The sequence below is a fragment of the Petaurus breviceps genome, unplaced genomic scaffold, assembly GCF_028583685.1.
Source record: "Petaurus breviceps papuanus isolate PSGF00001 unplaced genomic scaffold, PetGlider_PUasm1.0 90633, whole genome shotgun sequence".
Lineage (NCBI taxonomy): Eukaryota > Metazoa > Chordata > Mammalia > Diprotodontia > Petauridae > Petaurus > Petaurus breviceps.
Window position 1 is genome coordinate 7564687 of NW_027187293.1, and position 23572 is coordinate 7588258.

Here is a 23572-nt window from a genome sequence, read left to right on the forward strand (position 1 = left end):
TTTCACGTGTAGTACCTATCTTATAAAGTTGTTTTACCAAAAATTCTTTGTAACCTCTTAATATCTATACATATAAAAACTAGTTAAATTAGAGAAGCAGACTGGCAAATGACTTGGGTTCTGACTGATACATTATGACTTTGTGAGCCTAGGCATTTCATTTAAAGTCTCAGTTAATATAGCATATGTTTCTTTAAAATAAACAAATAACACTCTAAAATGCTGAGTAATTCACAAGAAAAAAACTGGTGTCTGAAAAATTATGATTATCTTGGGGCAAAATAGTGACTGCTAAGTAACTATTCCAAGACATTTACAAGTAAAAAGAAAAATTGAAGTAATGAGATCTATGCTGCTTGCTGAAGAAAAATAATAAATTATTATAGGAAAAAAATTCATTTTAAGTTTAGGTATTAGTTCTCCTAGCAACTTAAAGTTCCTTGAAGGTAGGACTAAGTTTTCTTTTTTTTTTTCCAAAAGTAATGTTAAGGTGCCTCCTATATATTATGGTATCTGTGGCAAGGAAACTTAAATGTGGCATTTCAACATTTGGATTCAACTTAATTAAAAGCTGAGTATGACCTCACAGAATAAAAGGCCTAAGGGTAATTCATTTGAACTTCTTAGTAACTGAGCTTTATCAATTAAACAACAATACATTATACTACTTTCACTTATGTAAGTTTCTGTTTACAAAGATAGGGATAGGGACTGAACACATGATTTGATTGGTAAAGGAAATATTTAGATTAAAAAAAAAACCTCCCCATACCAATCAATCAATTTAACATCTCTTCAACTTTTAGCCTTAGAATCACTGCCTAGAGCACTGAGAGGTTAAATAGGAGTTGAACACAGTGAAATTAATGTATTTATATTTCATTTTAATTACTATATTTTTATGGAAAAATAGTGGGATTAAAGAGGACAAAATATAGACCTTTGCATTACAAGGTCTATCTCAAATGTACCTCATAAGTCAGATCATAGATCCACTGAATAAACAAAATACGGGAGTCATTTGCACAGAGGTGATAACTGAATAAATTAATATGAATAATATTACTAAAGGAAATATTCATACATAAAAAGAAAAGGGCCAAGGAAATGTGCACACTTAGGAAACATGAGAAAGAAAAAGATGCAAGAATAATTTTGTAGAAGCTGTGTAATAAAAGTAAGTAGCAGAAGATAATGTTAAGTACAACAGAAAGTTCAATGGAAAGAACTCCACTGTATTTATCAATTAAGAAGACGTTGATTGCTTAGAAGAAAGTAATATCAGTAAAAGAACCCGGAAAAAAGGCAGAATGCAGGGAGTTCAATGACAGGATAGTGAGTACATTAAGGAATAAGCACTAAAGATCACCTTCTAGAAGTTTGGCAGGAAAGGGAAGTAAAAACAATATTTAATTAACACATAAACAGGTAATAAAGCAAGTCTCAAATTAACCATCCTTCATAGAACTAACTTCATAGGTTATACTTTATCCTTATTTCATCTAAAATAGAAAAATATTTTAAGATATTAATCTAGATGGATATTAATCCAGATGAATATTTTAAGATATTAATCTAGTAAGCCATCTGTCCCTTAAGGTGAAATACATGTAAAGCTTTATGGATAAAGAAAAAATATTATACATGTTGACAAATCTATCAAAAATATTTTCTTGTTTTTTCTCAATTTCAAATATTATATCACCTAATATCATTGTAACATACACAAAACAATTTGGCAAACTTTACAAGGTCATTTTGCAAGACTTGAAAATTCATCTTTCAAAAACTTCGCATCTCTAAGAAGAGAAATGAGAAATAAAAACTCAACCCTGAGGAAAAACAAGCATACTAACACACTATAGACAGAATTGTGAATTACTCCAACCATTCTGGATAATAATTTGGAATTATGCTAAGAAAGTGACAAAAATATTTTGATCTGTTGACCCAGAGTTCTCACTGCTAGGTGTATATTTAAAAAGAAATATTTATAAAAGTAGTCACAATATAGTTTTTATGTCAGTAAAATTTTGGGAAACTTAGTAAATCCCACTAATTAGGTAATAACTAAGCAAACTGTGATACATAAATATAGTAAAATTATTATAGTGCCACAAGAAGTGATGAAAACAAAGAATTCAGGGAAACATGTCAGGACTCATGTGAACTAACATAAAATTAGATTAGCAGAATCATGAAAGCAAAATATATAGCAATGACAACATTATAAATGAAAAGAAATGCTTCTGGAAAAAAAAGAAAATTAAAAATAAACTAAAATCTTTATACTTATCAAGCTTAGACTCAAAGAAGAGATAAGAAAAATATACCTCCTCCCTTATTTGCAGAGATGGGGAACTATAAGTTTAGAATACTGCATATTCTGTTAGTCAAGGTTGATATGTTAGTTTTGCTAAACTATTTTTTTCATCTTTCTATTTTATTCCCTTTTTTCTGTTACAAATAACATTAAAATGTAAATGGCATTTTGTCCGCCGTCCCCTCCCTTAGAGTGTGACTACCTGGAGCGGGGGCCCGGGAGTTTGCTTTTCATTGTATCCCTTGCACTTAGCACACAGCACCTGGCACCTGGCACCTGATTATGCTCAAATGATAGGTTTGTTGGGATTCGTGGTGGTGATGGTGATGACAAGGTATGGATTACTGGGTAGTAGAGGATGATATAGATGAAATTGTTAATGGAAATAAATTATATTAAAAGAAAATTAGTCTTTTCATAGTATAAGCAACTCATATTAATATGAAGTTTATGAAATTTAAAAAATGCTTGCTTGACAACACACCTATAAATCTAGTAGTATATTAGAAGATATATTAATAACACACGACCAGGAAGGTTAAAGAAAAGATTGTTGGAAAAATATTCAGTTTTATAAATAAGTATAAAGTCAAATGCATTACCTATCTGGTCTGTTATGGTTCATGTGAAACTTGAATTAGCAATAAACCAACAAAAAATTGCAATTATGTTGTAACTTTTCCCCCCTTTTTCCTTATGATACAAGGATAGAATATAACATGCAAACCACTTACTTTAGGGTTTCAAGGGACATCTGTAAATTGTAATTGCGTTCCTGTTCTGGAAGCTTAGAGAATTCTACCAAGCAGGGGTGTTGTCTCTTGTTGTCATCTCTGACCTAAAAAACAGTAGGCAGTTAGTATAAGTTTACTCAATATTTTAAAGTAATCATAGGGAATATATAACATTTAAGGGGAAAAAAAATAGTCAAATATTCCAAAAACTACCACCATTCCAGGCCTAAAGTGGTTTTTACAAAAAGATTATGTAAATGGATAACATCTACTTTCTATTTATGTCGGGCATCATAATTTATAATCCTACCTTTTTAAATAAGCTTATCAAACATTTGGAGTTTCAGTTTCTTTTTAGTCTGTTTTTGTTTTTAAATTTTATTTTATTTTATTTTCAGTTACAAACTCTTTCCATGTACTTTCTCCTTTTCTAGCTCTTTGAGAAGGCAAGAAAAACAAAACCTCTTACAAATACATATAGTCACACAAAAAAATATTTCCCTTTTTGCCACTTAAGAAAAGAAAGAAGAAAGGAAGGAAAAAAGAAAGAAAAATATGTTTCAGTCTGTACTGTGAATCCATTAGCTTTGTATCTGGATATTTCATCATATGTTTCATAGTAAGCTCTCTGGAACTGTGGTCATTGTGTTGGCCAGAGTTACTAAGTCCTTCAAAGTTGATTATCTTTAAAATAATGCTATTGCCATATAAATTGTTCTTACTCAGAGTTACTAAGTCCTTCAAAATTGATTATCTTTAAAATAATGCTATTACTATATAAATTGTTTTTACTCATTTCACTTGCCATCAGTTCACACAAGTCTTTACAGGTTTTTCTGAAACCATCTCCTTCTCATCATTTTTTTACAGCACAATAGCATTCCAACACAATTATATACCACAACTTGTTCTATCATACACTAATTGACTGGCATCCCTTTAGTTCCCAATTCTTTGCCACATCAAAATGAGGGGCTGTAAATATTTTTGTACATATGGGTCGTTTGCTTTTTTCTATGATTTCTTCAAAATACAGATCTAGTAGTGGTATTTCTGTGTCAAAGGGTAAACAAAGTTTTATAGTCCTTTGTACATAGCTCCAAGTTGTTCCCCAGAATGGCTAGACCAGGTCAAAACTCCATGAACCATTTAGTGCATTAGGGAATCAATACGACTCTACTTTGTATCTGGTACTCTGCCTGATCTCAACTCCATGTAATGTATCCCCTAAATCGTCCATTATTTTCATTGCTTTGCAAGATGATAATGCTTATAATAACTAACAAATGTCCATAAGATTCTACAAAGAATTTTATATTTTACCTTACTGTTTACCTTTGGCAGGCATCATCTCACCACCTGGCAAGCCAGTCAAATGACTACTAAATACGACACTTTGTAGTATGCTTTGGTTTTCCTGATGTGGCAAATAATTTACACCGGTTAAATTTTTAAATAAAATTATTTTAAGTGCAGGTATCACTTTTTAAATTCATTTCCCATCTTTGTTCATCAATCATTTGATTAAATAGTTCAGAAACAATTGTTTCAAATGTATGACAGACCTTTTTTCATTATTCTGATCTTAATTTTAGCAAGTTGATGGTTTATGCATCCATCCATCCATCCATATATCTATCTATCTATCTATCTATCTATCTATCTATCTATCTATCTATCTATCTATCTATCTATCTATCTCCCTAACTGATAATTGGGACAACTCCAACTTCAATAACAAGTCTTTTCTAATCTGTTAAAATATAACCCATTTTAATTTTTTTCATTGTCACTTGGTAGTGGTCATGTCTAGGCAGTAAAGAACTATTAGTCAGTCAGTCAATAAGCACTGATTAAGTCACTAAGCACCTACTATGAGACAGGCATTGCGTTTAATAGGGATTCAAAGAAAAAAAAAGACAGCACCCCAACTCAAGGAGCTCACAATCTAATGCAGAGAGGGAGACAACAAGCAAACAAATATGTAAAGTTAAAGCTACATTTAAGATAAAGAGGAAATAATTAATGGAGGTAAGGCACTAAAATTAAGAAGGCTTCCTACAGAAGCTGTCATTTTGGTTGGTACTTAAAGGAAACCAAGAGGAAGAGATGGGAAGGGAGAGCTTCCCAGGGTGAACAGCCAGAAAAAAATGCCTGGTGCTAAGAGATAGTGTGTCTTATTTGTGGTACAGCAAAGAAGTCAATGACACTGGATTGAAGGGTATGTTAGGGTGGATGGTGTAAAGTATAAAACGATTGGAAAGACAGAAAGGGTGCTTGATCATCAAAGGGTCAGAATACCGTATTTGAAACCGGAGGTGATAGGAAGCCACTGGAGTTTGAGTAGAGGGTGATGTGTTTGGACCTGCATTTAAGGCAAACCCCTTTGGCGTTCAGAGGAAAGAACAGAATGAGGAGAGACTGAGGCAGGTAGATCACCACTAGGCTGTTGGAATCGTAGAGGTATAAGGTGATGAGGGATTGCACCAGGGTGGTGGCAGTGTCAAGAGGAGAGAAGGGGGTGTTTTTGAGATATTTTCAAAGGTGAAACTGACAGGCCTTGGCAACAGATTAGCTAGAAAGAGAAAAAGGAGAGATAATGAGGAGCTGAGGATGATGCCTTGGTGGCAAGCCTGGGGAACTAGAAGGATGGTTGTACCATTGACAATAATCGGGAAGTTCAGAAAGGGGAGGGTTCAAGGAGAAAGATAATTATTTCACTTTGTGATAATCTATATCAAAGCATGTGAGTTGCAATTTTTGGCTTAGCATACAGGTAAATCATTTGCTCATTCTATGCCTCAGTTTACTCATTGGAGAAATAAAGTAAGAATTCATTCCCCTATCTACTTTACCAGGATGTATAAATTGGTTTGACACTTCAGTACTTTGGAATCTTGGGATAAAAGAAGCATATTAAAGAGAATATTATAATAATTATTCTACTAAATAAGATAAGTCAAGGATTAAGTTATATGTAGGATATATATGTATAGGAATGAATTAAAAAGTTTATGGCATCATACATTTAAAATATAAAAAAGAAAAAAAATTTACTTCTCATTTCTTATTTTATAGCTCATGTTGAAGAACCGAGAAAGTTAAAACTGCCTCTGTCTTTAGCAAAATGTCTATTATAATAACAAAAAGGGATTAGTACTCAGGCTAATAATAAAATAAGTAAAAAACTCAAATGAATGGTAAAAAGTGATACTGAATTAATTTAGAAAATATAAATTTTCCAATCCAATAAGACATTACAGTTAAGTAAGAAAACAAATTATTGTTTCTACTTCTAAATTATATTTTTGAGCACATTTTTTCTTCCCAAATAATTAAACTTAAAGTCAGAAAAGCAACTGATCCCTTGATTACCATACTGATGTCACTCCCTTATTTAAAGAAAATAATTTTTCAAAAATATTATGTTTTATATTTTTCATTCAGTTACTTATGGGTTGAACTCAGTAAGCTGAAGAATAAGTAATAATGAGTTCTGTTTTCCAGAAAGATTAACTAATAGAATGTTAAAATAAATTTCAAAATCAGGTACCGGTCCATATTGCCAGCCAAGTTCAATTTTATTCATAACCCATAATTCATGGATGTTCTCAGCTAGTTTTTCTCTGATTCTTTCCAGATGAGGAGGCAGAACAATCTAAAAGAAGGAAAAAAGAACATATTTTTAATCACTTCAAAAAAGTACCTGACAGACTCATCACTAATTAGAAATAGGGGTAAACAACTGTATATAAATCCCAATGGTAAAGGGAGGAAACTTTCAATAATGTAGGTTGTCACCTTATTTGCAATTTATAGTCTTAGAGAATGGATTAGATCAAGTGGATTAGATCAAGCGACTTGCCAGTCACACAGCCAGTATGTGACAGAGGTGTTTTTTGTAACCTGGCTCTGACAGCAGTTTTCTGTCCACTATATCACAGATGTTTTATCATTAATTATATTAATTAAAATGAATGTCTTACAAGCCATTACAATAAACAAAAAAAGAAATCCCAAATCAAACATTCTATATGGTTTTTCTCTGGATAATACATTTTAGGGCTTTTTTTTTTTTTTTTTGGTAACAGGTTTAGGTCACCATGTAAATCGATGTGCAAAAGTAAAAAAAAAAAATGATAGAGGAACACTCTGGCAACAGATGATAGGTGCTTAACTTGCCAAGAATAAATTTTTAAGTATCATATACTAAAAAATATTCCATTCAAAGCTCACACAGTCAATGTTCTGAAGGATAGCACTGTTTACATAAAGAAGATAGATTCTGGGAAGATGGCAGAATAGGTCAGGAAACTTTCTGCTCTCCAAATTTTCTCCATATAAAAAAAACAGAACTTTGTCTCAGAGGGAATGTAGAGCAGCAAAAATAAACAAAAGTTAAAATAAAGCAGTTTTTCTCCTAAGACAACCTAAGAAGACCCCAGGAAAGACCTAAACCTCCAGCAGAGAGAGTTTTGGAATAAGTAAAGTGCAAACACTGCCAGACCAACTCTGTGCAATCTACAAACAACAAGCCCTAGGGGTGGCTGGGGTTGGGAGGCAGCCTCAGCTTTAGAAACTTTCATCTCAGGGACAGTGTGGGGTTTTGACCCTGAGGAGAAGACTGATTTTAATGAAAGCTCTAATTGTATCTGAGTAAATAGAAATTTTCTTTCATGGTCCCATTCAAAAGGTGGCATAAGTTTTTGAACTCTAATTTGAACTCTGATTTTGAACTCAGAAATTTATTGAAATCTAGATTTCCCCTTCCTCTTTTGTTTGATTTAGTTTAATTAAATTTAATTTCTCTGGAGTTTCTGTGTGTGGCTTATTCTTTAAAGTATCAATAGTTGATGGAGGAAATAAAGATAAAAGCATTGTCTTACAACAGAAATTTCCCCAGGTCTCAAATAAATCTTTTGGCCCAATTCTCTGCTTTGTCTACCATATGAGGATTTCTCTTTCTGCTCTGCAATGCATTCAAATTCTCTGGGTTAATTCTTTACCATGTACCTTTCCAGTTCAACATCTAAAGTGGTTTCCTCATGTTTCATTAAATTCTTCTTGGTTATATTTAATATGTAATTATTGGAGGAAATTTAATGAACTCTTCATAAAGATGGCAAAAAGGAGTTTTTTAGAAATAGCTTTGGTTTTATCACTTACTCCCACAAAGCTGCTCAATAAAACTTCCATTTAGTTCAGCCACTACGTAGTTTCCTGGAATAGTGAAATATTGTTTCTATTTCCTTTCTTTGAAGTATGAAAGTGATGGAAGTACTATTTATCCCATACAGCATCAGGAATATGCCTGAAGGTCCTCTAGTATAATATGGCTTTCCACATGTATCAAATTTACATATCACAATTAACTTCTTTCATCCCAGAAAAAAGCCAAGGTACTAGTGCACCAACAAAAATGTGTTCTGTTACCAATCAAATAAGTAAAGCAGTTTAACACAGAAAAGAAAGGCAACATTTGCTACCAATAATACTAAAAGAAGGCATCAGTCTTACTAGGATTCTGATATGATCTAGTAAATACTATAAAAGCAGGCAGACTGTAGGCCTGTCTGGATGGTGTTAAACTAGTTCTGATAATCTCACTGTAAAGCAGTATGTTTTCCTTACAGGAGGGAAAGCAAGAGATATATGAGACCCCATTACTGTAAAGCAGAGAAAGTCTGGGGAATTGGGGCAGCCAAGTGGTGCAGGGAGTAGAGTGCTGGCCCTGGAGTCAGGAGGACCCAAGTTCAGATCTGGCCTCAGACACTTAACACACACAAACAAAAAACTTAGCCATATGACCTTGGGCAAGTTACTTAAACCAAAATGGCCTCCAAAAGTCTGGGGAATCAATCTACCCATGAGACTGTACTTTCTGTGCTATGTATCCACTTTACAAAGTCTGTACACTGGAAAGTGCTCTAGGCTTTCAGAGGCTGTAGACACATAGTACAGTAAGGATATTGGGCAGTGGTGACTGTTACAAGAATAACAGCAAAATTAACACTGATCGTTTCCCTATTCTTTTAAATGTACTAGTATCAGAGATTATGAGACCTTGGAACTTAGTCTTATGGGACCCTGTTACCTTTGTTAAACTGAATTAGTTTTATCTTTGTTAAACTAAAACTATTAAAACAAAATCTTTTATGCTTGACAGGCCTGCCATATATATCTCAACTGAAAACAATTTTTGAGTTGTTTTACTACTTGATTAAAGAACCCAAAGGCAAGCAACAGACGACTAGACAAAAACCTCACTACTGACTTCTATACAATTGCAGGCTTATTAATCTACTTCTCTGAGAAAAATATACATTTAATCCCATGACATATATTCTACATTCCCCTCGAGTTTTAGAGTTGTTATACTCAATTGCTATTTGCTTTTAACAATGGATTCCACATAATGACATTAATGAATATAAAAAATTTAAAACTAACTACTTGAATAAAATTGTAATTGTCTACAAGACAAAAGGTACTGATTGATTGAATATGTCTATTTTATGCATTAAAATTCTTAAATACTGTTTAATGGCAAATAAAATCACTGAGATAACTAGAAAAAGAATTGGCCTAAAGAATCATTGGTTTAAAGAAATACAAAGTGTTGTCAGGAGGCTTTTCATACCTGGCTAGTATCCACAGGGACTGGTGTGAAGGCTGCTTGTGATAAAGAAACGGTCGGGCCCAGAAGATCTCTTGAGTATGTTCGATCTTGCTTGTATTCTCGACTATGCTCCACTTTCAACTTTTCTTTTGGCAGGACAGCTTCAAAGCAAGGAGCATAACCAGGTGGAGGAAGGAATTTGAACTCTCCATGTCGACCCCCAAGGAGAAAACGTACCCTGAAAAATCAAGAAATGTTGGAAAATTATAATTCTGACACAAATATTAATACATTTGCTCTTAGAAAGATAAATTTTAAACTCTAATATGTAATTAGTATCATCTGGAGTTATCATATTTATAATCATTAAATAATAATTCAAATTACCTTTAGCACCTAACACTTGCCCTAATAAATCAGTGGGTAGGGGCAGCCAGGTGGCTCAGCAAGTAAGAGCACCGGCTCCAGTGTCGGGATGACAAGGGGATCAAATCTGGGCTCAGATACTTAGCACCACACCCAGAAATAACTGGTCATGTTACCTTGAGCAAGTTACTTAACCCCAATTGCTTAAAAAAATAAATAAATCAGTTGGCAGATCATCACTCTCATGAAAAGGCAGAAGTGTCAGATTCTGTGGATGTGGAAGAATCAGTAAAAATTCATTATTTCACTGAATAAACAACTTGAAACCCATGTGCTCTTCCTGTAGAAGCAAAAACAACCCCCCAAAACACATGTATATACTAATAGGCAACATGGGGCAGTGGGAAAAACATTAGAGTAAAAAAAAATCACAAAATTTGAATTGGCAAGCTGCCACTAGCATTTTCTGACTATTCAACCATAGACAAGCCATTTAAACTCTGAATCTCAATTTTATGATCCATAATCGTAATCATCCATAATCATGACTGTGGTACTTAGCTCACAGATGTTTTGAGGATAAAATGAGAAAATGTTTAGGAGTATACTTTGTTAACTTATATAAGGCACAAAAAATTAAGATGTAAGTATTGGTAGCAATCCATTTAAGTTAACACATGGACAGAGTACTCAGCTAAGTGGGATACAGAATAAGTTAGATGTTTCATCACTGGCCATGATTCTACTGAAATACTGTCAAGGCCCCAATATTAATGTGTGCATACCAAAAACCAAGGTAATGATATTCTTGGTCTGAGAAAGTCTTGAAACCAAAAGATTCTCCTAAAATCTTCTCCAAATATAATCATTATATCAAAAAAGAAGGTGTGTCTCTCAAAGATTTCAGTCTCCATTCTTTTTCATTTTGCATGTAAAATATGGTGAGATTTATGCAATGCTGTCCAAGTGGGGGATACCCCTTTTTGTCAAATTAAGCTTGGTTTAAAACCTGTAAGGTGAGCTTTAAAAAGACATCTATGTGTTTAAGGTTTATAAAGTGTTTTCCATATATTAATTTATTTGAGAATATACACCTGTAGTTTCCTTTTATTTCTTCCTTTCAGTATCTCATTTTAAGTATACAGTATTTAAATGTGGTTAGTCAATCCAATTACAGTATATCTGGAGTTCTAACTTCATTAGGTTACTTTATTGCAAAATTACCTTAAAACTGTACTTCTCTTGTAATTTTCACCCCTGAATTGAATTTTATCCTCACCCAATGAAAAGGAAAGAGGAGAATGTGAAAAAAAGACAAATTTTTGAATGAACATATTAGAAGTTTTAAAAAATAGTATTGGTTTGTTTTCTTATAGATGAAGAATTTAAGTTTTCTTAGCTACTTTCCCTTCTTTTCAAATGCTGCTTCTTGACCATGACTGATAAATTGCAAATAATCTCCCAAATATTAAAAATTAAGCTTCATTCCTGAGTAAAATTATGATGGATCTATATTACCCAAAGTCTATGAGAGGTACCTATATAATTTCTACATGAAGGTAGGTGGCACAGTAAATAAAGCACTGGGTCTGCAGTCAGGAAACACTAAGTTCCAATTTGACCTTGGGAATTTACTAGCTATGTGACCCTAGGCAAGTCACTTAGTTTCCTGGCCTGTAAAATGAGGATAATAATAGCTCCTGCCCTTCAGGATTGTTGTGAGGATCAAATGAAACAATAATTATAAATCACTTAGTACAGTGCCTGGCACATAGTAAATGCTATATAAATGTTAGATGTTATCATTATTATTAAGATAATTAAAATGGCCATAATATGACAAGGAGGTATCATTTATTAAAATATTTATTTAATAAGTAAATAAAAAGATTTATTAAAAGAACTTATAAAATAAATGATCATTTTAACTTTCATTTTACTTTTAGGAAGGAAGGAAGGACAAGGAGGAAGGAAACAAAGACGATCCTTTTTTAATTTTCTTGGTGAAAGGAATCATACATTATTTTTCCACAGATACATATATAGGGGTAACGTGTCAAATGTAAAAAACAGGGTAACATTGAAAGATTTTAATTTTGGAGCTAGAGTGGAACTAATAGATTATCAAGTCCAATTTCATTTAAGAGATGGGAAACTGAAACTGTGAAAGATTAGGTGACTTGAATAGGATCACACAACTAGGACATGTCTGGAAACAAATTTGAACTCAGATCTTTGTCATTCCAAGAATTTTCTATTCAGCAGCCAAGGTGACCTGATCATGCATTGAAATAATTTTGACATGATCATCCACCCAAAAAAGGTACTTGTACAATAATGCATATTCCTTAAAGCTATGGCAGAAGTTAGGAGCATAAGATCTGAAAACAAAAGAAAACATGAGACAAATTCAGGCAAGCTAACAGCTTTATAATTAAAAGAAAGAAGCACATAGTTACAACATGTTACATTTCAAACAGCAAGAAATGGACTTGAAATATTCCTAAAACTCTAGGCTGAGTGAGCTAATTTCTACTCTATTCACTCATATGTAGTCAAATGCCACAATCATTTAACCTTTTTGTCTTTCAGGGAATAGAGAAAAAGCAGTTGGGCAACCATGCAAAAGTGATAGGCAAGGGTTAGAGATGATAGGGGAATACTTGCACAGTTTTCTGTCAAAATAAATTAACTAAAATGGGAAAGCAAACAAAAAACACCATGAGAAATACTAACTTTATTCCTGCTGAGAAACTAACAACTGGAAAAAAGAGACCATCAATGTTGAAATTCTCAAACATTCCTTGAACTGGTTGTCCATTGATTCGGAATGAAATGCTTGGGGCACTTAGATCTAAACAGCAGCTGATGACATCATCAGTTCGCAAAAGGTGTTGGTTTGGTGAACTCACTGTCCGTGCTACACAACCTATTAAGGGAAAAAAAGTAAAGAAAGAAATGTACCTTCTGATATTATCACTCCCAAAGGTTTCAATAAGTAATGACAAATGCATTTAAAATATGGGAATACATTGATTTTAAATATTAAAATAGTACAATTTGCCAGACATTCTGAAATATACTGTTGTTATATTAAGATATAGTTGAATTTAGATTAAATTTCATAATTAGACCTAGTCACAGAAGACAGCAGATGACATATACTTCATTCCTCTCAATAGACAGATGGAAGACAACAGGTATGGAATGCATACACTGTCAAGCAAAACCAATGTGTCAGTTTTACTTAGCTATTTTTCTTAGTTAAAAGGAGAGATCTAATGAAGGATGATATCAGAAAATAAATATTTTTTTAAGTTATTAACAAAACTTTTTAAAGTGTACTGATACTAACCATTGGCCACATGAGTCATGCTTTGTAACATGGCAATATAAGAAGGTCCTACTGCTATTTCCAGCAACAAATTTCCTTGAATAAAATCTAAGGCATTGCCACCATATAACAAATGCTTCTATAGTAGATAGAGTAATTTGGTACTATTTATCTAGTGCATAAAGAAAGTATTACATTCTATGTAGTGTGCTATTATAATAAAAATTAAGTAATGAAAATAATACTATAAAATTACATCAGTGGGTTTCATCTTCTGGGATTTAAAATACTGTATGAAAATAAAACTGCTCTCGCACATGATATGAATTGCCTCCTCTAGTTCCGCAGGGCACCATTTGGTGGCACTGAAAGGGAATCTGACAAATTTAATTTATCCATTTATCCTAAGGCTAAAGTTATAATTCCTTCCCTGTAGGGATGAATATTCTCACAGTACATGTGAGAAAATTTTTTTAAGTAACTAACAAAAAAAGCTAGCTCCATCCAAGATACCATTCAATTCTGTGTTTCTTTTCTTTTCCTATACCCTCTTTCTTAGTTACTTTATGGGGATTCATTTATCATGTGCGGATGATTTCAAGTTCTATATATCAAGTCCTAGTCTTACTCCTGAGCTACAATATCCAAGTCATGAATAGCTTACTAGATATTTTCACACGGAAATCTCATTGCCATCTCAAGTTCAATACATCTTTCAATTAACAGGGATTTAAGTACCAAGTTATGCTTGGTATATGCTAAATACCAGGGATACAAAAAAAGGGCATTTTCTGCTCTTAAGGAATATAAAATGCAAAAAACTATGTACAAAGAAATATATACAAGATAAATTGGAGATAATCAACAGAGGTAGAGCACTGACTTTAAGGAAAGGCTTTTTAACAAAAGGTAGGATTTTTAGCTGAGACTTGAAGGAAGCCAGAGAAACCAGGAGACAGAAAGAAGGATGGAAGCACAGGAAACAGCCAATGAAACTGTATAGAGTTGTGAGATAAAGTGTCTTATGGGAAGAACAGCAAGGATTTCAGAGAGAAAGATATTATATTTGCAAAAGGGAGGTACTGGAGTTTACTAAATAGGGGATCACATGGTAACACATGATCAATTTGATAGCTGAGTAGAATATTCAATATAGGATTCATTAACTTTCCCCTGAATCTCATCCTTTTCATTACTTTCCCTATTGAAGGCATCACTACCATTCTAGTAGTCCAAGTTCATATAACTAATTATTCTGGATGATTCACACTCTTGTTATCCCACATATTTAATCAATATTTAATCAAGTCTCATCAATTATACCTTTGCAACATTTCTAAATATCCATTTCCTTTTCCCAATTCATATAGCTACTACCTCATCACTGTAGTCTGGACTAATACAATAGCCTAATTGAAATAAATGCCACAAGTCCACTCCAATCCATCATCAACAAAAATGCCAAAGCAATATTCCTGCAGGAAAGTTTTGTCTATCACATGCCCCCACTAAAGAATGACCAGTGACCCATTCTTTCTTCTAGGATAAAATATAAGCTGAGAGGCCAATCTTATCATGTTTATAGGTTAATATTTTTTTTTAAAAGACTGATCTGTGGCATAAAAGAAAGATACATTCATTCCATGTTTATTGGTGAACAGTAAAAAGATAATAGAGAGACTATTTAAAACAAACAGAAGGGGCGGCCAGGTAGCATAGTGAGTAAGAGCACCGGCTCCAGTGTCGGGATGACCTGGGGATCGAATCCGGGCTCAGATACTTAGCACCACACTCAGAAATAGCTGGCCATGTAACCTTAAGCAAGTTACTTAACTCCAATTGCTTTAAAAAAGATAAAAAATAATAAAACAAACAGAAAGGGAAAGACTTGGCCCTACCAGACTATAGGAAATCACACTGCTAAAGAATACTTCCATGGGATAAGAGGTAGAGGAACATTATAAGGGATTTTGACTGGGGGTTATCGGGAGGGATTTAGACATTAGAAAACCACTTTCTCTGTGAAAGGGCTGTGCCTCTAAGGACAACTTATTATTCCCAGGAGAAAAGAGTTCTAAAGTCCCAGTGGGAATATGAATCAGAACTTGGTGGAATTAATGTTACACAGGAACTAGCTAAACTATGAACTCAATCCCTTTCCCCTGCCCAAGAATAAGGTGGTATATGAGAATAGGGAGGGAGTACTTCCCATAAGGTGTTAAGGAAAAAAATAAATTCTTGCTTAATTTTTTTATGAAATATTCGTTTGTAAAAGTTAATCTGATATTAAGTAGTCAAATGAAATGGAGGTGGTATTCTCTTCCCCTAAAAAAGGGGAGGAAAAAAAACTGGTACAGGCTTTAGCCAATGGCATAAAAGAGAGACCCCAGAGTACTGGAGAACCATGAGGGAGGGGTGAAATGAAACACAACTGACCCTTAGAGAAAGAAGTCAGAGTAAACACATGTTACATGCAGTTGAAGCTAAAGTACAGAAATATTAAAGTGATTTCCAAGGTCACAAAGGTAGTATATTTCAGAGGCCAAATTTTGATCCCAAGTCCTCTGACTGCAGAGTTTGCAAAATTTTTCTAGCTCCATAATAAAGGAAGAACTCCAGTAGTCAAAGGACTCTACTAAAATTAAAGGTTGGAAGGGGAGATGATTTTGAATCTACTTGTTTACCTAGGAAGGGAAAAATAAAGACATGGGGGAAGAGGAAAAATATTAACAATTTAAAGACTTGGCATATAGCTGGCAAAATAAGAATGAAGAAGTGGAGGGAGCCTGTGGGGAGAGTAACATCTAAAGAGTATAAACAGAACAGGCTAATAGCATCAACAAAGTACTGACTTAAAAGTGGAAGGGGTTAAAATTCAATTCCAAAAAAAGCCAGAGGAAAACAAACCTAAAAGTCATCATTTTAAATCAGATAGATTAAAGCAACTCAATAAAAAAGAGAATGATAAAACATAGAGGAAAACAAAGCTCAATTTTGTGTTACAAGCAAGAACCATATCTAAAAATCAAACACATAAAGGCAGCTAGGTGGTACAGTGAGTAGAGTACCAGACCTGGAGTCAAGAGAGCATGAGTTCAAAACCAGGCTCAGATACTTGACACACTTACTAGCTGTGTGATCTTGGGCAAGTCACTTACCCCCAATTGCCCTGCCTTCCCCCCTCCAAAAAAAAAAATCAAACACATACAAAATGAAAACAAAAGGATAAAATAAGACTGTCTATGAACTCTTAAAAAAGGCAGGACTCGCACTGCAAAGCAAAAATAAAAATGTGTGATATCAAGAAAGACAAATGTTATTACTAAAGGTTTTAAAAACAATGTAACAATATCAATACTAAACATGTATACATCAAATTGCGGAAAGGCTAAATACATAAGTGGAAAGTTACCTGATCTTGACAAAATAATAACAATTAATTTATTATTAATCATCTTTATTAATCTGAAATGAGTATATCTTTAAATTATATCTGAATTTATTATTTTATTATTTAGTCAGAAATAAAAAAGTCTGTTTCAGCACCCTTTGAGGTTAGAAATCACAGTATTTGAGCATACCATTGAAGAGAGAAAATTTTTACAGTCTCAAATTAATACAAATTGGAATTCTTTAAATATACACATATTATTCATATTCAATATTTTTAAATATATGGTTCAATTTTAATATCTTTCTTTCTACCTCCATCCCAACAGATTTTGATTTTGACTAAAGTTAACACAATTTTCAAATATCAGATCTTTGAACACTATACATATCCACAGGTAGAATGTGTTGATGTCATAAAATTGCAAAAATTAATCATAAAGGCAAAAAAGCTTTCTTTTTTTGTAAAAACAAATTATATTTACCTGACCACAGATGAAGTCCATCAAATCCATAGGAGAATAAATCATCTCCAACACCATTTCCGCCCCATTCTTCACCACCCCCAGGATAAGGTGAATAACCTTCTGTTGAAGCCCAACCTACACGGAGGTGCGTTGCTTCAGCTGTCACAAAAGGTTCTGTGTGGTCTACCATGAGTTCATAGTACCATTTCCTGTATTGAGCTGATCCTTCACTGATGCCAAGAAAAATATTGGGCCGCATGCTTTTAAAAGGAAAAAAAAATACTAGTTGAAAAAATCCAAATAGACATGACATAATCACTGTCAGTTCACATTAGTGATATTTTTCTGAGAGATCAAAACCATATAATTTAAATATAGTTATTAATTTAGTATACAAGTATATTCAGTCTTAAACTTGAAAATAATTCAATAAATATAATGTTTGCTGTTCTGGGTAAATTATGTTTGCAGTTCTAGTCAAATTATGATTGAAGGGTTTAATGTTGTTAGATTTTTTTTATCAATTAATTACCCTCCTATGGTATTTCCAGTGGTATGCTAGTAATGCCTCTGTTTTCTTTGGGAAAAATATATTCAAGACACTTTTAAGTTTAATCTGCATTATTAATATTTTCTCCATCATTTCCCTAAGTATAGTCACTCAACGAAACAATAAATAAATATTGATTTGCAGTTTCTACTGATTTCTGAGGTTTTAATGCTCATACAAAATTTAAGAATTGGCTCTCAAGAGCTAGTTAGAATTGATTCTAGAACATCTCTGGCTATTTTGCACAACGTATTTAAATCATATACTAGGAAACAGCATAAAATGTCAACAAAGTATTGTCATCTCTTTTATTAAAAAAAAAGAGAGAGAAAGATAGTAATAGGTGGCACAGTGAATGGAGGATCAGCCCTAGAGTCAGGAGGACCTGAGTTCAAATCCGGCCTCAGCCACTTAACACTTACTAGCTGTGTGACTTTGAGCAAGTCACTTAACCCCAACTGCCCTGCCTTCCCCCCTCCAAAAGAAAATGAACACCACAAAAATGCAAACACCTTGAGGAGAAAGCTGTGTTTGTTTCTTAAATTTTTATCCACCATACTTAGCACAATGTCTGGTACATGGTATGCACTTAATAAATGCTTGGATTCTGAGGTTGGCATATTAAATTTTAATCACATTTTCAATAGCTTCTAGCGACACACTGAATCATCACATTTTACTTGCTTCTATGAACACAGAAAATTGTCATGTCTTTATTTCCCTTTAACATCAACATTTTCCATCAACCTTCAAATTTAATTTAGCTATTTAGATGACCAATTTTATTTTGATTTACTGCATGGAACAATAAGGATATAAAATTTTAAGCTGGTATAATATTCCTTTTTTCTCAATTTGTCCAGTTTAACAGTGGTAGTCATGAAATACAACTGTGTCTGAAAAATTAAAAATAAGTATCCCACAGAAGACAAAAGAGAAGAACATGAAGGTTATGAATAGGCTGCTACATATAATCAATGAGTCAATTCAAAGATTAGGAGTAAAGGATAACACCAAGGAATTTTATGATACAAAGAGAAGAAGGGCTAGTTATGCATCAAGAAGAAGGGATAACAGATGAGTAACAAGAGTGCTTCACTGGTGATTTTACCATGCACAGAGAAAATAAAGAAGGCTTCTAGCCCATCTGGGTAGAACCACCATGGTAAATGTATGGAAGCACATGAAAAAGAGTTATGTAGGATAGGTAGGCATGAATGGGTTGCAATCTGCACCACCGTAAGGAACTCTAGAATTAATAAGATCACGAATCCATTTCGGTATCTGAATAATAAGTTTAATATTATATGAATAGAATTCATATAAAATAATACTTTAAGTTGCTCAATCAAAAAGTTTATAAGGTACAACTTCTAGAGAAGAGACTCAGAAAGTCTATATATCATTTGACTTCGCTTAAAAAAAAATACCTGCTCACGTGATTCACAAGACGTGTCTGTAGTAGCAAATCTCTTCCTGGTAGTAAGTTGTCACAGATTAGATGCTGATTAGAGCGCACAGCAACTCCATGGCAAACGCAGAGAGAACACAAGACATCAAGAACCTAAAAAAGAAAATTTTCTTTTCATTTTATTTACCCTTTAATACTCAAATTCAATTAGTAACATTCATAGTAGAAAGTAGCAAACATCTTTCTAAGTTGCTAAGATCCCAAACTTTAAGAGTTTCTAAGAATGTAGTCTCTATAAAAATTCAACTCTTATTTAACTCTACCATATGAATGAACATCCATTACTCCCAAAAGTACTTATAAAACTACTGAAAGTAAATGGGAAAATAGTTCCTCAAAAGGAAAAGTTTGGGGCTTGTTTTGTTTTCTTTTTTCATATTTTCAATGCCTCATTCTTAGCTCCTAGAAATTAGAAAATATATCATGTTTTAACATAATCTACAAAATACTTATAAGGTACCACCTGACATGTCACTAAAGCCAGTGAAATAATTCCAGTAATACTGCCAAAAAGAAAAAAAAGACTAATTCTCCTATTTTGCTACAATTTAGTTCATTTATGTCAATAAAATACATCTCCCTCACCTTGTGATTTCGTCCATGTTTGTCTAAAAGTGAGATAATGGATTTTATATGTCCTTCTTTAATAATATTCAGAGCTTCTGGACTTTCCACCAATACACAGTGTAAAACCTCTAGAATCCCTAAAGATAAAACAAAAGAAAAAAAGTAAAAAAAAAAAACAGGGACTTATATCTATTCTTTGCATTATCTGTTCTTAGAAACAAGGTAACCAAAGGAAAATATCATCCCCAAGAAAGATTCAGTAGACTGAGAAAATTAAGCATATGCTTTAGTAAATTACTTTAATTTTATATTTGTCTCCTCCTACAAGTAAACTATCACTTCTTCAAAAGTTTGTCAAGATTGACTGGTTCTCACCATGGACTTTGGCTCTGATATAATGTTCTTCATATGATATCTGGTCTCATTTGTGAATCACAAATTGATCTCATACCACTTGTCAATATTATACTGTGTGATCTGATATCTCAATATAGCCCAACAGCGATTACAGAGAAATGAGCCTCAATGTGGAGTTTAAAAAGAAAATGAATGAACAATAACAGAAATGTTATGTGTATGTATGTATGTATGTATGTGTGTATATATTATATATATACACACACACATGTATACACACACGGATGTAAAATGTATTATTTATGTTATATATATATAAATATATATACTATATTATACCATACTTTTCTACACTATATAACTACAAAACTATACTATACTATGGAGTCCAGGTAGGTGGCTAAGTAGATATAGCACTGGGCTTAAAGTTAGGAAGACCAGAGTTCAAATCAGGTCTCAGTCACTTCCTATGGTCTTGGGCAAGTCACTTAATCTCTGCTTGCCTTAATCCACCAGAGAAGGACATGGTAAACCATTCTATAAACTTTGCCAAGAAAACCCCATGGACAGTATTGACATGCTATGGCCCATAGGGTAATGGAGAGTTGGGCACAAGTGAATGAGTGAACTACTATATTATACTACACTACATTATACATATTCCATATATTATGTATCTATATCATATATAAATGCAAATTATATATGTATACTATTGTAATGGGAATGGGATTTGAAGATCTTCCCTGCCCCTTAATAGACCTAGGGAGGAGTCTGAAGACCTCTCCTGCTTTGAAAGTAAACTCTTCCCCCTAATAGGCTGAATGTAATCACATGGAGCCTGTGATGGAGGGAATTTGCTAAAGGGTCCAGCAGAGCTCACAAGAAGCTTCTCTGTTATGAAGATAAACTCTGCCCCCTAATAGGCTAAATATAGTCACATGGAACCTGTTTGGGGAGGAGTTTTGTTGAAGGGAAGCAGAGCCCACAAGAAGCTGGTGTTCAAAACTAGCCAGTGGGGGAAAGAGAAGCTCAGGCAAGGAGATAGAGAGTTTTGTGAGTAAATATTGATCTTGTATTGGTTTGTGGGAAGGCTGAAGGATGCTGTGGCTCTCAGTGTTGTTATGGCTTCTAAATATGTTTGGTACTATGATGGAATCGGCTTAGTGGTTTTGGGATTCAGTTTTCTGTTGTCTAAACAAATGTTTCAGTTCTATTCTCTATCTGGAGAGTCTGGCATATTTTGCAATTGAATATCGTGCAATACTTATAGTCACGGTCTTTATTGTGATCATAGGCACTGTAAATATTACATTGGCTCTACATTTGGCAACAAGGATGGGAGTGAGAAATATCAGACCTCTAGTTGGAGGCAGAAAGAATTTAGAAGAAGAAACAGCTATCTCAGGATGGGAGGATTTGCCTTATGCCTCCCTAGCAAGGGAATGGTCTAAAAGTACAGGTCTCTGTGAAAACTGGGAACAGAGTCTTTGGAAGCAGAGTGGGGCGTTGTAAATTTGGCTCAGAAAAAGAAGAAAAGTAAAAGGAGGAAAGTTTATATGGCTTTGGTAGAGTCGGAGCCTAGTTGCTATGACAACAACAGGCAAGAGAGTGATACAATATTACCAAATGTTATATTTTCATGGTGACACTTTTACAGGGGCAGAAGCTCACCCCATACTGAGAAGAAGGCAGGTCAGGGAGGGCAAGCAGTGTTTAAGGAGATACTTGAGGATTTCACTCAATAGGAGATTACTGATATTTTGAACAGATTCACCCAAAGGATGGGAGAATCCTTAGTGTCTGGGATGGTAAGAATCACTGATGAAGGAGCTGCTGGGATAGCAGTAGATAAAGTGGACTGCTTGAAATTTATAGGTAATTGCCAGAAACCTTTTGTCGAGCAAGCTTTTAGAGATTTCCATTTGGCAGAAGGTAACAATAGAACCAATCTATTAGCTTTAGCTGCTGATGGATGCAATAGAATGTATCCCACTGATTCTATGTGGCCTAGTGGAGACAGACCCTGGTACTGACTTACAGACTACATGAGAAAGTTGAAAGAAGTAAGTAAAACTGCTATCAAGGTTGGAAATGCAGATCATATCATGATATCCCCTTAGTAGTACTTCATAGAAATATCATGGTGAAGACAGCTCCTCCTTCTTATAAACCCCTACTTCTGAGTCTACTAATTGGTAAAATAGGAAACCCTCTTTCAGAGGTGCTGGATAAGATTTCACAGCTAAATGACTTAGGAGACTGGGAAAATGATAAATTTCCTCAAGAAGGAAGAGTAAATAGTTGGTGGATTCAAAGTCAGAATAGACTGTCAGGAAAAAAAATGTTTTTTTCTGTCCTGAGAGCAGGGGATCATTTTAGGAAAATTGATGGTATTCCAATTAATGAATTATACAAAATGTATCAAGAAAATAGGCTTGATGTTAGACAGAACAGAGAAGTAAGAACTGCCCCTACAGATGCTCCTGAACCATTATATCCAAGTTTGTCACACCTTCAGGGAAACTCAGATTAAAGAAAGTTCTGGGATAGGAGTAAGTGGACCAAGGACAACCAACCATGTGGATACAAACTGATTCTGAAAGTAAGCACGTTAGAGAGATCATCAAGTCTAGGAGTCGGTAAACTATACTCTGAGGACCAAATTCAGCCCTACTTGTCTTTTTGTGCATCCTTTGAGCTAAAATGTTGTTATATTATTAAATACAATAAAACTTTACTTGAAACTATTAAAAACATTCTTTGTTCCAGGTCATCATTTGTCTACCGCAGATCTTATCCATACCTGAAGGGGGAGGGGAATAAATATTTAAATAGCTCCTACTATATGCCAAGAACTATGCAAAGTATCTTTTACAAATATTGAACTTCATAGTAACCCTTTGAGGTTGGTGCTATTGTTTTCCCCATTTTAAAGCTTAAGAAACTGAGGTAAACAGAGGTTAAGTGGCTTGCCCAGGGTCAACCAGGTACTAACTGTCTGAGGCCACATTTGAATTCAGATCCTTCCTGATTCCAGTGTCATGCTCTATCCTTGGCATCACCAGTATAGTGTAAACACAAAGCATATAAATATGAGGTACGTTGGGATTGAGGGTATAGCCTCATGAAACAGAGGGGCACTGGGAGGAAACCTCAGTTTCAAGAAAGTTTGGTGAGAAACCTAATTAAGCAAAGTCATCCTGAGAGCATTTAAGAATAAACTGGAAAGGAAAGAAAGATGAAAGGGGGGATCCCCAAAGATTTTTATAAATAATTATTTGAACCAACAAGTACAAAGAAGTCATCACATCTGTACTCCACCATCAGAATCCATGATATGTTTCTTGAGTTAAGACTGATGGCACTTAAGGTGGCAGAATTAGAATGGAGG

The 23572-nt window shown here is 33.9% G+C and overlaps 1 protein-coding gene across 1 annotated transcript in view; it reads right to left on the bottom strand.

Moving 5' to 3' along the window:
* The window catches only part of RYR2 (ryanodine receptor 2), an 864696-nt gene that overhangs the window by 388826 nt on the left and 452298 nt on the right, over positions 1–23572 (bottom strand). The window contains exons 17-23 of the mRNA XM_069064486.1: positions 19840–19958; positions 19214–19347; positions 17252–17493; positions 12779–12971; positions 9698–9914; positions 6611–6715; positions 3058–3161 (exon numbers count right to left, since the gene is read on the bottom strand). Coding sequence (XP_068920587.1) covers positions 3058–3161; positions 6611–6715; positions 9698–9914; positions 12779–12971; positions 17252–17493; positions 19214–19347; positions 19840–19958 — 1114 coding nt within the window. The remainder of the gene's footprint in view (positions 1–3057; positions 3162–6610; positions 6716–9697; positions 9915–12778; positions 12972–17251; positions 17494–19213; positions 19348–19839; positions 19959–23572) is intronic.